Source organism: Thamnophis elegans, chromosome 4 (assembly GCF_009769535.1).
Source record: "Thamnophis elegans isolate rThaEle1 chromosome 4, rThaEle1.pri, whole genome shotgun sequence".
In the NCBI taxonomy this organism is placed as follows: Eukaryota; Metazoa; Chordata; class Lepidosauria; order Squamata; family Colubridae; genus Thamnophis; species Thamnophis elegans.
Window position 1 is genome coordinate 104525041 of NC_045544.1, and position 16877 is coordinate 104541917.

Below are 16877 nucleotides of genomic sequence, written 5' to 3' on the forward strand. Positions count from 1 at the left end.
CTTCACTGCCCGCTCTTCTCACCCGAAATCTTCGCCGGGGCTACCGTGGCCGAGCGAGGCTCCCTTTCTAGGAAAGGAGGGGCGACCGCTCAGCGCTTGTGGCTCAGAGCGGCTGTCCCAAAGAGCATATCAGAAGCTTTGCCGAGCAAGAGCAGCCGGTTGACACCCAGGCTTTCTTTTCCTGGCTCAGAAGGGGATGCCGGGAGCTGTAGTTTGAGCTCGGTCTACGGCAAAAAAAGCCAGCGGCGCCTCTGACTCCCCAGTTCTCCCGGCGAGACAGTCAGTGGAGGGGCACGTGGTTAAGTGGAAGCGGAGCCCGCTCGGAGGTTGGGGCTCTTTTGAGCGCGGGCCCTGCGCTCTGCTGTGTGCTCTGCCTGCTCAACAAAGGCTGGAGAGAATATGCAAAGCCCTAGCAGCCCCCAGGGCCGCTGTTGCCCGTCCCCTCCCTCTTCCCCAGTCAGCGAAGCAAAGAGTGACGGGGCTAGAAACATGTGGGTGTTCGGATATGGCTCTCTCATCTGGAAGGTGGATTTTCCTTACGAGGACAAGATGGTAGGATACATCACGGGCTACAGCAGGAGGTTCTGGCAAGGCAGCACGGATCACCGTGGAGTGCCGGGCAAGGTGAGCTGCGGTAGGCAGACGGAGCGGAGAAGTGGGGCTACCTCATTACCCGCTCGGTGTCAGTGGGGCAGTGAGAGATGCCAGGACTTGCTCTCTCTTTTAGTTAGGGGGGAGAATTTGTTATCTTCCAAATGGGAGCTGGGTTGGAATCGAACTGGGCCAGAGAAGGAAAAGGTTTGGAGAGGTGGATCTGTGCGACTGACAAGAGCTGACCCGCCAGCCATCCTGTTGGCAGAGGAGCTTGGCAAGTGCCTGCATGCCCACTGGTCGGATTGATGTTTGTGTGCATAACTGCCGAGGCAGATCGCCCACGTTTGGAGTAAAATAAGCCAAGTGCCAATTTTGTACGGGTGGATCGATTCCAGAACCCAGGTGCAGTTTTCACACGCACAGCCCAGCTCTTATTATTGTTGGAATAATAGAGGAAAGGTGTCTTTGTCTCCCACAACTACTCTCTTTGCTTTTAACTTGTTAACTATATACACAGACAAACCTCGAATACTAATATAGTTGACAATGCAACTTGGGTACAATTGTTTTTTTTCCCTTGCCCTTTGGGGAAATGCAGACAAGACAGTGTATCTTGCAGGCAACAAGGAAAAGGACAAAGTTCCCAAGCTAATTTTATTTTTTTTAATATGGTTGCACTACACTTCAATGTTTGGGATATCTTCTATACATTTATTTATATTTGCCCAGATTCCTTCTGAGCACACTATGAAGAGAACTTCAATGGCAAGATTTGATTTTCTGCTAAAAATAAAAATACTGACCTTGCATATCATGTTTAAATCCAAACCCATGTATAATGCTGGTTGTATTCCAACATGCTATACCAAAACAAAGAAATCACATTATGGCTTAAAATGATGGCCTTGTTCGCACAACATACTAAGACATAACAGGATTTGTTTAGTTTTAGCTTAGCATGTATAGTTTAATCAGTTATATTCAGCATATTGTGCAATATGAACAGATGTGATCATCTCCTGAGCAACATATACTTGTTAAAGATCAAGAAAAGCATTGTCTCCCTTTAGAACTGTCTTAAGGTATTTGACATCAGCAAGTCTTTTAATGGCTGTATCCATTTTGTCTTTGAATGTAATTTGACAAAAAATTCAGACTATTTCATAACATAAACATGTAACAGATGCGCAGCTCAATCCTCCATGGTTTGTCTGAATAGGCTACATTAAGCCAAATGAGATTGTCTAGTAAATAAAATAAGATGAAGGAAGTTGTTTCAAATATTTAAAAAGACCAATTCCCACTTACTACATGTGGATTTTGATTGCAAAACAAGAACATAATGTGCTCTGTATAGTGAGATGAGCTGTGCATCCAGTATTTTAAAATCTTCTGAAATGGGAAGGTATAATCTTGGATTTTTAGCTTACTGTGCTGTGCAATTCATTCCTGTATGTAGAGGGTTTCTTTATATTTGGGGAAACAATTTACAACTTTCTGAAGTGATACTATAACGGAATGGCAGACCACAATTCTTCTAGAATTAGCAGTCAATCAGTGTTCCAAGATTTCCAGGGTAGAATGTGGGTTTGCATTTTATGTTCTCAGTGAATGTCCTTTTGTTTGATTAAGTGTTACTTTTTTCCATATTTCAATTGAGGGGCCTAAGGTGTTTAACTTTTTGACTGCATTTATCTATAGAGTTTACTAATCAACTGATAAATTCAGATTACATTTCATTTAAAATGAATATGTGAGCAACATTAAAACTAGTGAAAAATTAGTTAGAATTGGGTGGTCAATTAATTTAAATGTCATTGCATGATGAGATAATAATTTTGTCTCTACATCATTTATACTGCTTCAGTTTCCATTACTTTTTTTATATAAATGTATCAATAATATGAGCCCAAAGTTTGTTCACTAAAAACATCCTAGCTTGTAACCATTGCATCCTTACCAAGAAATAAGTGTCAATGAATTCAGTGGCATATTAGAATGGTCACAATTTCTGCACCCATTCTGATTTATGATTGTTGTTGAAACAATGTTAACTTCTGATTATATTAAATAATTGTAAGCAAATACAAAAGTAGCTGTTAATTTTCCAATTTTTTTTACTTCTTTACCAGTCTGGAATTAATAAGAAAATTCTGATTAAATGAACATCCTTCAGTATCTTTTTTGGATAGAATAAAATGAGGAAAAATCTAAGAACTGTAAGAACTAAGAATCAGTAAAGAACTGATTTGGTCTAGTAGGTAAGGCTCCAGGTTTGGTCTAGTAGATAAGGCTCCAGGCCTTACAGAAACCAGAAGACTGTGATTTCTAGTCCTACCTTGAACATGAAGGCTGATTAGGTGAATTTGGGCCAGGATACTGCACTTGCAAAAAGATGCCAGGAAGGAAAAAAAAGAGAAGAGAAAGTACATGAATCTTTTGGAGCTATCCATAATCCTACAACACTATGACTTACAATGTCCTCAGAGCTCATGTAAGCCCATTAATAAAACAAACATTTTATGTCATCATCAGAATGTTGCTCACAGTCCAGGTTTGTGTAAACATGCGCAAATTTGTAACCATAAGAAAAAGTGTTGCTGATGTTCATGAGACTAGAATGGCCTCCATCAATTCAGAGTCAGGTAGGGTACAATTGGAGAAAATGCAACATGACTATTACTCCCAAGACTGATCATCCAATGCAAAATTTCCCAAGAGCAAAGCTTACAATTTTCTGGGAGATCACAAAGAGCCCAGAGAACAGCAAAGAATCAAGCTGTTCTTGCACTGAACTTGTACTGATATCAGTGTTCATGACTACCATAAGATACACTGAAGAAGAATGATCTGAATGGAAGATTATCAAAGACGAACTTTGGAACTGGTTTCCAAAAAAACCCTCAATGCCACATGTTTCAAGTTTGCCAAAGATATTCCAGCAGGCTACTGGAACATGGTTCTGTGGACAGACTGAGATAAAAATAGGTCTTTGGATATTAATGAGAAATTTTATTTTTGAAGGAAGTAAAATATTGAATTCCAGTAAAAGTAACTCATTGTAAGAATAGTGATGGGAATTTTCATGGATTGGAACTGTTTTTCAGCCTTACGACTCTGGCAATTCATAATTAGGGAGGAAATAGTTAATTTTACTGTTGGGAGGAGTATTGCTGGGTATTTACAACAATTAGCCTAACTGAAAATCTATCTGACCTAAAACAAATTCATCTAAGACAACCCCAAACTATCAATGAAACAAAGCTGTTACGTAGAGGGAAAAGGGCCAAAATACTTGCAAATCAAAGTGCAGGATTGGTCAAAAAGTACATAAAGTGTTTGTTGAATCTAATCTAATAAATCTTAGATGGAGTTTAAAGCACATTGCAGCTCATAGTACTGCAGGAGTATAGATAGTTCTGAAATGTTTACAAACTGACTGTTGTAGTATAACCGAGACAAGGAGGTGTTGCCCAGTATCCATCCTTTCCCTATTTTTTATTGGTTTTATTTGTTATTTTATTCCTTCCGTTTTTAATACACATATTATTTCATAGTGGCTGCATCTGAACATTACATTGAAATAGAACCCTTAAGACAGAATTGATCCAGAATGCAGCGGCATGCAAAGATTTGGGCATCCCATGCAGTGTTGGAATTCAAAAAAATTTCCTACCGGTTTTATGGGTGTGGCTTGTGGGCATGGCTTAGCTTGGTGGGCATGGCAGAGGAAGGATACTGTAAAATCTTCATTCCCACCCCACTCAAGGGGAAAGATACTGTAAAATCTCCATTCCCTCCCAATCAGCTGGGACCGAGGAGGCAGAGAATAGATGGGGGTGGAGCCAGTCAGAGTTGATATTTACCGGTTCTCCGAACTACTCAAAATTTCCGCTACCTGTTCTCCAGAACTGGTCAGAACCTGCTGAATACCACCTCTAATCCCATGGTTTGCCCATGGTACTCTGATGCTATGCAAGCTATACTATCTTCAATTTTCTTTTTGACTGCCATTCAAGTTTCTTATTATCGCCTTTAAATCCCTGAATGGCATGGGGGCAGATTATTTGTGGGACCACTTGAAGCTATTTGCCTTCTCCATCAGATTAGATAGAATGAGCTTGCTCCAGGTTCATTCCCTTAAATGTTGCCATCTAGCAGGATTAAAGTAATCTGCCTTCTTGGTAGTAGCTCCTGTCCTTTGGAACAACCTTCCCTCGGAGATCCAGAAAAGCCCATTGGTTTTCTGAAAAGCCTTGAAGACTTCATTTTTCCAACAAAGTTGGGATAGCATCTGGCTGGAACCTGATAAAGTTGTTGGTAGATATAAGGAGTGGTTTTTTTAGGGCCACTGCATGTTTTTACACTGGTTCTGGTTTTTTTGTGTTTGTAAACTGCCCACCATTATGTTGTATAAAATAATAGGCTATATAAATTTATAAAATAAATAAATAAGTCTGTATAGCATATGAGTAATATGTGGTACAGATAGTTCCCAGACTACCAGGGATAAATCATTCTGAAAGTTCTGCATTCGATTTGTATGGAGTTGTGCGTAAACCAGTACTTTTCACATGTTTCTGTCCTATTACAATCCAGAAACATGGAAATATGACTCTCAATCAAACTACTGAGTTATATCAGCAGAAGTGTGTTACTATTCGTTTTTATATGCTACCCATAGGAATTAGATTGCCCAATAACCTTTTAGTTTGAATCAAAATTCTGGGGAGTTAAATTAAAGCAAGCAAGCAGCATGGACTAACAAGCTGCTTATTATTAAACAGAATTTTAAATAGCTGATTTCAAGCATCGCCAGGATGCAATGGATTTCACTCTTCTAAATAATTTGATATTATAAGAAAATTGGTTGTGTTGATCTAGATTTGTTAACGTGTGGAAAATTTTTAAATATATTTGGTCAAATTTTAAAATGTTTGTTTTTATGTAAGTGCTTAATCATTCCTGTTTAAGCATAAAAACAATTTTTTGGGAACCACAACTACTAATTTCCTCAAAATGAAGGATTTTAGTTATTAGTGCAGGTATCTGTATAATTATAAAAATATGCTGTTCGTTACTAAAGCCCACTGATGTATACTTCTCCAACTTTCAGGGATTTTTCAGAAAACCATATTTTGAATTTGTAGCCCAAATAAAGACTGATAATAAGCTATGGTCTAGTTATTATTTGAAAATGCTTTTCAGAAAGCATTGCCTGCCATAGATTAATAACAATATCTATGAATTAAGATTAAAACAAGTAAAGCCTTTCCTATTTTATATTTCATAAAAAATAAAAATATTTGAACAAAAATATTAAATTTTACAGTACTTTGAAACCCAGTGTGCCTCTCGCTATACAAGGATTATAGAGCTTATAAAATTCTAAATAGTATTTGTGGAGCAGAGGAAACAATGGAGTTCAGAAACATCCAGCAATCTAGGAGAATGGCATTGACAAGGCAAGGCTATGTTATTTACTGCTGTATATGCAGCAGATTTGTCAGTCATCAGAAATACTGACTGACTTCAACATAATGAGCCAATACTTAAAAATAATTGGCATTCTTCTAGGATTAGACAATATGCAACAACATTAATATTCAGTAGAGCTTATACCTTTCAGATAATATTGTTTGCTTTTTATGCAAATTCACCTCCAGTCTGAAATCCTTACAACAAATTTTGAAAATTTATTTAAAAGTATATGCTTCTTATAATATTTCAGCATAAGTTTAGAACATCCATACTAAATTAATAAAAAAAAGTATTTAATACTTTTGCATTTTTGCATTTTTCTTTTCATCTGTATGCCTAAGAAAGCTATAAAGATTAAGGTTTTTCTTATACAAATTAGTACTAAGGTTGAATATACTACAGAAATTAGAAAGTCGACCTACAACATTTAGATTAATCATCTAAATATCTTCATGATTGGATAAAACAGTACCTATGTACTTCTGAATATTTATTGAAAAAGTAACTTAATTTAGTTATCGGTTAATGTCTACATTATAAACAATTCTGTCTTTTTAAAAGAGTTCAGAGAAATAGTAATCACAAATCAACTTGAATACAGATTCCTATATTGTTGACATGAATTCAGACTAAGAGGTAACACTTTAGCTTAGGCCTTTCAAAAAGTTTTTAACTAAGATAACACGATACCAATTTTCCCACATCTGTTATTTTAAAGGAACTATAGGAAAGCCCCATATGAAAGCAGATATTGCCCCTGTGACTTGGGTGCTATAGAAACCACAGCCCATGTTTTTTTGTATTGTCAGTTCTACACAGAAATTCATCACCAGTGGATTACCCCTTTTTACATACATTTCCAAGGCACTCTAATATTTTCATTTGTATTATCTATTAAACAATTAAATTTATTTCTGTAACCATAGAAATTTTTTGCTACACTATGTATAAGCTTTGCCTATAAATGGTTGCCAACAGTTATTGAAGTTAAGGGATTATTTTGCTTTATTTTATAGAATGTTTTATTAGTAAATGGCCAATATAAAGTTTCTATCTGTCAGTACCAATTTCCTAGCTATAGATACCAGATGGCCTCATCTTAACAGAGTTAGATAACTGAGCACAAAGATCCCATTTGTGGTAGAGAGGACACTTCATTCTTATACCTGTACAAATGTGGTAATTCTTATGAGTGCACACATGAATACATTTCTGAGGCCGAATCTTATTTTTCAAATTTATTAAACAAACTTACCAGACAACTAAACTCACATCTAGGTGACTCCAAGAGACTTACAACATTAAAAAACACAAATATAAAAATACATAACCCCCTCCCCTCCCATGACAGCAGAACACAATCAAATTAACCACGATTGATCAGGTGAGCCTGAGGATGGAGTCAAACACATAATCTATTTGGAATGTCTACACTCCCATAAGAGACCTTGAAGTCTGTTAACTCTTACATGGAGCCGATTCACCTTGACCGTTAATAGATCAAATTCTTAGGTATAGGTAGCATAAAATAAACTTGTAGCATTTTGAACTCTAGCCTGGTTCCCAATTTCTTGGACCTGACAGCTTCAGCTTCATTTGGGATCCCCACACCCATTGCCTTTTGGAAAAGCAACAGGATAGATGGCCAGCCATACCTCAACAGCAAAGGTATTCCATAGAGAAGTGATTACCACTGAGAACATCTTTTTCATGGTCCCACCAGATATACGTTCCCAACTGATGAGACCCATAACATATCCTGTCTTCCTGCCTTGGTAGGCTAGGTGGATGTAATAAAGGAGAGGTGGTCCTTCAAAAAACTCTAAGTCTCACAATACTTTAAAAGTGATAACCAGCACCTTGAATTGTATCTAGGAGCATATTGGCAGCCATTGCAACTCATACAAGAGAGATGACACATGCAGAGCTTTGGGCTTGCATAAAACTGTTCAGGCTACTGCATTCTGAACCAAATGAAGCCCCTGGATACTGTACTATGTAAGCCCCATTACAACAGTTCCGATGGGTGATAACCAAGGTATGGGTGACTATAAGAAGGGCATCTTGGGCACAGTTGTGCAGAGACTGCCATCAGCTCCTCAAGCAAGAGTCACGAGTCCAGAAGAACTCCCAGATTATATAATGGGTCAGTATGGGGCAGTGCAACCCCATCCACAACCAACGATGGCAATTCTTCAAGAGCCAAAGAGCCCCTAAGCCAGTGCCAATCTATCTTGTCAGGATTTAGATTTAGCCTGTTGCTCCCTATCCAGACCTCAACAGTCTCCAAGCAAATCTCATCACCTATATGACTTTATTGATTATTACAAGTACACAATGGAGACAATCCTAGTAGTTATGGGCTAGGGGCAAAATTAAGATTTTGAAAGCATAGTGGTAGGTGGATTCAGAACATAGCTGTCATAGTACTGTATACATAGCCAATCTCACAACACTCATTTCCCAGTCAGATATATGTGTGACTCAAAGACTACATGATTCTAGAGCAGTGGGTCTCAACCTTCCTAATGCCGCGACCCTTTAATACAGTTTCTCATGTTGTGGTGACCCCCAACCATAAAATTATTTTTTGTTTTCCGTATTTTTTAGAAAATATGTATTTTCCGATGGTCTTAGGCGACCCCTGTGAAAGGGTCGTTCGACCCCCAAAGGGGTCCCGACCCACAGGTTGAGAATCACTGTTCTAGAGCCTTGTGCTTTGTAGCATGTCAGCTTCCTGCTTTTACTATCACGACCATCATTTTCATCTTTAAAAAAAAATAACCTCAGATAAAATAGAGAATCTAGCAAGTACATGGGGACAAATTTGTGAATAGAAAAACTTTTAACTGGTAAAAAATGCAGCTTTTTATTTATTTTTATTAAAATTTTATTTATTTATGTCCAACATGTATTATTTTTATAAATAACTTAATGAAGCAAATATACTTAATACTCGTTTATCCTCCTATTGTCCCTACAATAACCCTGTGAGGTGGATTGGGCTGAGAGAGAGTGACTGGCCCAAAATTATCCAGCTACCTTTCATACCTAAAACAGGACTATAAGTCTTGGTTTTTAGCCTGGTACCTTAACCAACTAGGACAACTGGCTCATCATCATACAACATCTATATTATAGAAGCTACAACAGTTGCCAGTTTATTTCTGGATGCAATTCATTATGCTGTAAGAATTATTAATTATTACATTAATAATTAATTATTGCGATTATAACAATAAGAGTTAAAGATGAGAGACCTTGATATCTATGAAATCATTTCTACTTGGGAGCTCCAAGTAGAATCTGCCTCTACAAGGCAAATAAAAGAAGCACAGTTAGAATATTCATACATCCTCAAAAATGTCTATAGAAGGGACTTCAAAAAAAACCATTCTCTCCTGGATCTCTCCATTTATAGAAGTACCTGTCTTCTAAAATAAGATAAGCATCTTGATATTTCAAAGTCTCTGAAAATATTTAACAGGCATTTAAGGGCTAAAGAACCAATGATAAATGTGCCTGAGAAACATATGGGCACTACTTATTGGTTTATTACTACTGAGGTGAATTATTTTGCTTGGTTAAACCAGCCTAAAAGCACACGAAACACTTGTACATAAATAAAATGATTACAAATGGATTTATATTACTATCTCCAGTCTTATCAAATATAAGCTCCTCAGCCAGCAAATATACCTTCACTATGACAGAATTCGAATACTTTTAAAATTATATTTCATTTATATAATGATCTGTGGTTTGGATTTTTGTTTTAAAAAAAAACTTCACTTTTGTACCAGCTCTGATAAATTTTTACTGATTTTTTGCTTGTTTTGTTTTTAATTTTAGCCTGGAAGAGTTGTGACACTTATTGAAGATCCTGAGGTAAAGTAGTTGCATTTTTACATATTCTATAAATACGTTTTGTCCTCAATAGTAGCATGTAGCATCTGCCTTCCTAATTCTGATAGAAAACTAGAATTTTAACCTGTAATCTTATACACATCAATTGAGATATAAATTCAGACACAATGTAAATTAATACAAAGTAAATATGAGATACATTGCAGCCTGAAAAATAAGCTGTCAGACAGTGCTGATAGACACATCCTGTGCCAAATTCACCCTCTTAATGGCATTTTCTTGCTGTTGTATATATGTTCAGTATTTGTGTTGGACTCTATCATAGGTGAGCAAGAAGTAATATCGAGTTGAATGGTAAAGCAGCTATTTATACTTTTTGAATAGCAAAGAAATTAGTGTCCTGCCCCATATAAACTCAACTTGATTTAAAATATATTTGGTCAGTATTATTCTAAAATAAAATGTTAATAAGGAAATATAGAAAAAAATCTAAACATTAAGATTATCTGTTCTCTGAAATGCTGGCTCTTTAGAGCATATTCCATTATATTTCTTCAAGAAAAACCACAGTTCTGGTGTGTCCTCAATATACTTTTTGCAAATGTAATGTATCTTGTACTTGAATGATTTCCTTGATTTTTTAAAATTTAACTTCCCAGAATAATTAGCATTATATTTTAACATGTTGCTGAAAACTGCTAACTCTGATTACAATGTTCATATTTTAAAACTGTTTACATTATTTTTAGAAAATAATGTTTTGTTTATAGTACAAAGAAAATAAACAACTGCTCCCTTTCTATGTCCTGCTGTTAAATACTGCAACACTGATGCTTAAAACTACAGTTTTACACAGCTAGGTACCAGTAAACCTACTTATTTAAAGTAAATTTGCTTAGGATCAGAAATTAAAAATGTGACCCATGAAAATCTCACTTCCATCCTCAAATCAGCTGCAAACTCACAGGTGAATTAAATTTTCAACTTTGTGTTCTCAAACCTGACGAGCAAAAGTAAAAACTTACAGGGTGTTGCAAAATTATTGCAATATTACTGAAAATACATGTGAAATGTTTTGTAAAGTAAAAACTGAACTGAAATAAAATAAGCTGAGTTTGTATTACTATTATAAATCTTTATTTCTTCTACATTAGGAGTGTTTACACCAAGGACCACTCTTGACTTCTAGATGGTATGCTAGATGGGACCCTGTAAAAAAAATTAAGTGAAACCAAGATTAAAAAGTGGCTAAGACAAAAATAAAAATCATTTTGCCATAGTTTAGTTGAGATATTATATACATTACATTAAAATATGCACCATTTATTTATGATGCACTGAGCAGTTTCTCTTAAAAATGCAATTGGAGGCAGGTTTTAGAGGGATATGGTCACTGCCTACAGCCCTGAAGCCTCAATTCCGTATATCTTTTCTAAGTAGCATCAGTAATTCCCCCCCCAGTATTTAAATTTTCTTGAGAATAAATTAAATGTCATGAAAACAAGGAGGTTTGTACACCACTAGTTGCCCTGTAATGCTGCCTAATTTAGATCAGAGTAATGGCAGCTACAGATTTCAACCTTTTGTACTTGACAAGATCAGCAAAATGCAACACAGTGTCTGTCACTGTGAATTCTTCTGTACTTTTCTGGTAAGTTTTTTCATACTGCTGTGCAGTTAGATCCTATTATGTTAGCAGACAGCTTCCTCTATAAGCAAAGAATAGTTTAGCTTGGTTTTTTTTCTCTTTCTTTCCCCAGCATTTGTATTGCAAAACAAACTCCAATCATTGCAAACTAGTTATTTCAAATCAATATCCTGCAGTCATCCTAATAGTGCAGTATTAAAATAACTAGAAATGAGCAATATTTTTAGCTTATCTCTATCAATCTATCTTGCTAAATTAACAGTACTTGTTAGATGAAGTACCTGTACTTCGGAGAGTAGAAAGAGTTCTGAACCGTAGTAAAACCCTGGAAGAAAACATGGGAAGGGAAGAGAGCCAGTGGAGAATTGGAAACATGGGTTTGAGAATTTGTAGTTCCCTCATTAATATCCTGTTTTCTACTTTTTCATTAAAGAAGTTATGTGCATGCATTACTGACAATAATGGTTTGGAAGAGTGACTTCTGCAACTCTTTGATAGAGTCTGATCTTAGTATGCTTTATTTTTCTGGTTGTATTCTTCTCCAGGGTTGTGTGTGGGGTGTTGCATACAAGCTGCCAATAGGACAAGAAGTTGAAGTAAAAGCCTATCTTGATTTTCGAGAGAAGGGTGGATATAGGACTACAACTATTGTCTTCTATCCTAAAGATCCTGCAGTGGAACCTTTTAATGTGCTATTATATATTGGAACCTGTGAAAACCCTAACTACCTCGGACCTGCACCTCTAGAAGAAATTGCCGAACAGATTTTTAATGCAGTTGGTCCTAGTGGAAGAAATACAGAATACCTATTTGAACTTTGCAATTCCCTCAGGGATCTTGTACCAGAAGATGTGGATGAACATGTTTTTAATTTAGAGAAACTGGTAAAGAAACTATTGGAACAAGAGCAAAACAAACCTGTATAACAGTCGCTTTGCAAACAGTTTCTTCACTATCAGACTAAGTTTATTCTGTTTATATTGTTTATATAATTTGGAAATTAGCCATCAAAATTTTTAAAAAAATAATTTTCATATTTCATTGAGGCATCACTGTCCTTGAGCAACAGAGATTTTTAAAATGATATTTAAATTTAAGAAGGAACTTTGAATTTCCATAAAGTTTTAAGAATGCTTTTCTGTTCATTTCTCAAATTGGAATAACTTAGGCCTGATTTAAGTTGAAGGGAAACTTTCTTAACTTTAAATTATTAGATTTTGTTTTCCTTTCTAAAAAAAAGTTTTGAACTAGATTCTTCACTTAGGTATGGATGCAGTCCTATGCACAAAAGGAAGTCCTTTCAACAAAGAAAGAAATGCATAGGATTGAGTGATGTGTGTTGACATAAATGTCAGTATATTCCTTCAAAAATGTTCCCAATGGGATTTGTGGATTACAGCACTGAGAGAAAAATTCTTTGTACACTTGTTTAGGATTGAGTCCAACATGGTACAAAGTAAATATGTGTAGGACTACATTGTAAATGGCAATTATATCTATATGAAAGGCCTGGATTATTTGTACAACTGTTTGAAATGTATTGCTTATTATATATTATTTATCATTTAGTTTCACTTGCCCAAATTCAATAATTTATATATAACATTTGCTTAGTGATAAGAGGATCAAATAGTTACAAATGAAAGGAAACAGCACTTTGCATTCATGGTTTCAATATCTTCAGAGATGATGTATACTGGTACCATAAGACTTTCTCTCATTTTTGGAAAATAATTGTAATCAGGGAAACAACTTGAATCTAGAGTAAAAAGTATGTAACAAAACTCCTATCCATAATCATTGGGCATTTTTAGAGATAGTCAAATTTGCCCTTATCCTAGTAATTAGAACTCCATTAATGAAAATTCACAATAACCCTTTGTTCAACCTTTACTATGCCAACATGAAGTGGTCACCAATACCTATTATAGTTTCACAACTTCTTGCTTCTAAACACACAATAACACATTGAGGTACAAGAATATTTCTTCTTCAATTTTTGTTTTTAGTGACAATCCTTAGTTTTTATAAATTTCTATGCATTTGTAAAGCTTTCATTATGAAGACTGCACTTCTCTTTGTACACTCTTAATTGGAAAAATTTGGAAGTATATGGATTATCCAGCCCATTTGAAAAGCAGAGAATCAGCATTTGCAATACAAAAGCACATTTTTGACACTATTCTATACTAATTTCTTTTTGCCTCAAACAGAAGAATAGGATTATTGTTTCTATAAGGACTGGCAGAGATCTAGCAAGCATCTAAAGGAATAAGCTCCCTTGAAAGCCAAAGTTCCTCAGAAAATGTTGGCACATAACTTGCAGCATAGGTTTTAAATGGAAATTTTTCGCTGCAAATGTCCAAGTCTAGTTATTATCATTAGCATAGTTCTAGTTGTACCTGGATAACTTAGTATAATTAACTTAATTATATTTTCTACTAACAAAATTTGGAAATGCTTGCTAGAATATTTTACTGCAATGATAAACATGTCAGTAAACAAAAGAAAATACATGAGCTCCAGTCTATTTCCAATCTCTTAAAGACATAAAAATATTATAACTCCTCCCATAGACTAGGATTTCAAAAAAACACTATGGAATGCCTCTTTCATGGCTATAGCTGGCCAGTAAATACCCTTTAAAAATTCTAATTGTGCATCTCTCTCCCATAGTGCTTTGAACTTGATGTTTATTGAAGATTGTATTACATATATCTAGGCAATCTGTCACAATATTTTTGAAACCACGTCAAAGTAATTATTTGAGAGTCTAAATTAAAATTTACACCAGGTAAGCATAAGCTGTTGATTTAGTTTAAATCTAATCAGCCAATTTTATTTGCGTCCAGAAGGCCCATAAGCAACTTACAAACACAATATAAATTTAAATATTTTACTTACTAAACTGTTTTATCCAATGTCAAATTTAGATTATGTTTGTAAGTAGCTTTTGGATCTTTTGGCTGTAAATAAAATTGATTGATTTAGTTAAATGTACCTCTTTTTTCAGGACTCTGTACTTATCAAGGGTAAGTTGCACAGTAAATTGCCGGGACTTCTAAATCTTCTCAACTTCCACTAAAATGGTTATCTGCTGCGTTAACTTGATGATGATCTCATAACAACAAAAAACGTTTCCGTCCCAACTATGCATGTACATCTCACAGTTTCAGTTCTTTTCTTTAAACTTTCAACAAAAGCATAAACTGGTTCTATGTTTCTGTCATTTTCATAATGAAACTTGTATGATTTTGCATTAGTAATACAACAATTATGATTTAAGCCCATACAGTGTTTTTCTTCCTCTGTTTAACAAAAACTCGCAAATGTTATGCTGTGTTGTTGTTTGTGTTTTTGAAGGCACTTTTATTCAACAAAGTGTGATAACTAAGTCTGAATCTGAAGGGTATAGTTTTAATAAGGAGTTAATCAAGAGATTACACAATGAAAAGGAATTCTGATACAAATTATAAACTGATCTGGTATTTCCAGATCGTAGTAAAATAAATCATATTTAGGTTAAATATGATTAATTCTTATTACATCATTATAAAAACATCTATATAGAAATAGGGCTTAGCTACCATAAAAAAATTTCACTGATTTTTAATTCAATTTTAATTCAATTACATTAAGCAAAGCAGAGCTCAGCAACCAGCAAATGTGAATACTGTATAATCAAAGAAATGTTCAACTTTCATTTCCCAAGTAGAAACTCATGCTGCGTATCAAGTACTCTCTTAAAAAATTAAATGGAATTTTAATAAGTTTGTAATCCATAAATTGCTTCTCTGAAAAAATATATATACAATTCCATTGGGCATTCTGAAAATCTTTGGATCCCAGCCATCAACACTAGAGATGCAGTACAGTGGTATAAATATGCAAAAAGTTATAGGTGAAATGTGGTGACTTTTAAGCTTGAAATTAGAAGTACACTGAAAAGCCAGCACCACTCTTAGAAACCTGCTTCAGCATCAGAGGGTGGCTTGTTTTACTAGAAGATAAATGCACATACATATTTTAATGAGTTACAGGTATCCTTCAACTTATGAAGATTCAGTGACCATTCAAAATTACAATGGCGCTGAATAAAGGGACTTATGACCTATAGCCAAACCTATGGCCACTGCAGTGCCCCCCCTCCCCGTGGTCATGACATCACACTTCAGGCATCCATACAATCAACATCAGGGATGCTGCAATTGTCCCTACTTATCTATCTTCCTCCCATTCACCCCACTGTTTCCCATGAGCCTGCTTCCCATCTTGCTGGATCCCATACCCCACCATGCACTTACCTATATCAAAGATTCCCTTTCCTGAAGAAAAATAGCTAATGCATCATGCAGTCTTCCTATATAAAACTGGCTTGGAATCATCTTGGAAATGTGCCATTTTGGGAGTGGCCATAATTTTCAGATCTCAAGAAGTATGGCCACTTTTAAAATGGCACCAGTTTCCGGTATGGTACCAGGCAACTTCTGTATAGGTGAATATAGTGATGAATTGCTGCTTCTCTTTCTGAAAGACAATTTCTGGAAGTTGTCATTTGGAAAGAGAATCAGTTGATGTGACACACACCAATCTCGCAGATTGACGCTTGCCTACAGAATGACACAAAGCGGCCTCTGCAAGAAGGCTGCATGGTTGCATTAGGGTTGGGTACTCTCTTGGAATGGTAAACTGGAAAAGATAAGTGGAGTGAGGCAGGAGAGGATACGCAAGAGTGTGGGACCCAGGGGGGCAGGAAGCTGTAGAAGGAGTGCTTCAAGAAGTGGGGGAGGCCTGATGCAGGCGATATGTGAGCTGGGGAGGTACACTGCACTACAGTCCTGCATTAGGCGTCCCCCACCAGCTATGGCATTGTGTGTTCCAATTAACAATTACCATGGGGAAAGCAGATATTCTGGTCATAAACAAGGTGAGCACATGGACACCTCACTAATAACTTCAGTAACAAATATAATTCCAAGTTTGAGAACTACTTGTATTTATTTACAAGAGTATAATTTCTGTTCTAATAGCAGATTGTGAGGAGGAACTAAGAGGTTCTTGATGAGGGTGAAAGATGAGAGTGCAAAAATTGGTTTGAAACTCAACATTAAAAAAAAGGATCATGGCATCTGGTCTCATCACTTCCTGGCAGATAGAAGAAATGGAAGCAGTGAGAAATTTTATTTTCTTGGGCTCTAACATCACTGCAGACGGTGACTGTAACCATGAAATTAAAAGACTCTTGCTCTTTGGGAGGAAAGCTGTGGCAAAGCTAGGCAGCATATTA

At 35.9% G+C, this 16877-nt stretch overlaps 2 protein-coding genes across 4 annotated transcripts in view; one reads left to right on the forward strand and one right to left on the reverse strand.

The window, feature by feature from the left end:
* ASB3 (ankyrin repeat and SOCS box containing 3) overlaps positions 1-16877 on the reverse strand; it is a 55052-nt gene that overhangs the window by 34195 nt on the left and 3980 nt on the right. Inside the window, exon 1 of one of the 3 annotated variants that reach the window (XM_032215251.1) lies at positions 23-396. The exons of the other annotated variants lie outside the window; for them this stretch is intronic. The gene's annotated coding sequence lies outside the window, so the exon portion shown is untranslated. Of the gene's footprint in view, positions 1-22; positions 397-16877 lie in introns of those variants that run through there. 3 annotated transcript variants of the gene reach the window in all.
* Positions 378-16810, forward strand: CHAC2 (ChaC cation transport regulator homolog 2). Its single transcript, XM_032215254.1, has 3 exons — positions 378-624; positions 9928-9963; positions 12136-16810. The coding sequence occupies exons 1-3, from the start codon at positions 400-402 to the stop codon at positions 12514-12516; spliced, it is 642 nt and encodes a 213-aa protein (XP_032071145.1). The 5' UTR covers positions 378-399; the 3' UTR covers positions 12517-16810.

What these genes read in the sequence shown, in the direction of transcription:
- CHAC2 (XM_032215254.1), top strand. Translation starts at nt 400, where the DNA reads ATGCAAAGCCCTAGCAGCCCCCAGGGCCGCTGTTGCCCGTCCCCTCCC. An exon ending in ACCGTGGAGTGCCGGGCAAG is followed by an intron (nt 625 to 9,927) that starts GTGAGCTGCGGT and finishes TTTTAATTTTAG; the next exon opens with CCTGGAAGAGTTGTGACACT. An exon ending in CACTTATTGAAGATCCTGAG is followed by an intron (nt 9,964 to 12,135) that starts GTAAAGTAGTTG and finishes ATTCTTCTCCAG; the next exon opens with GGTTGTGTGTGGGGTGTTGC.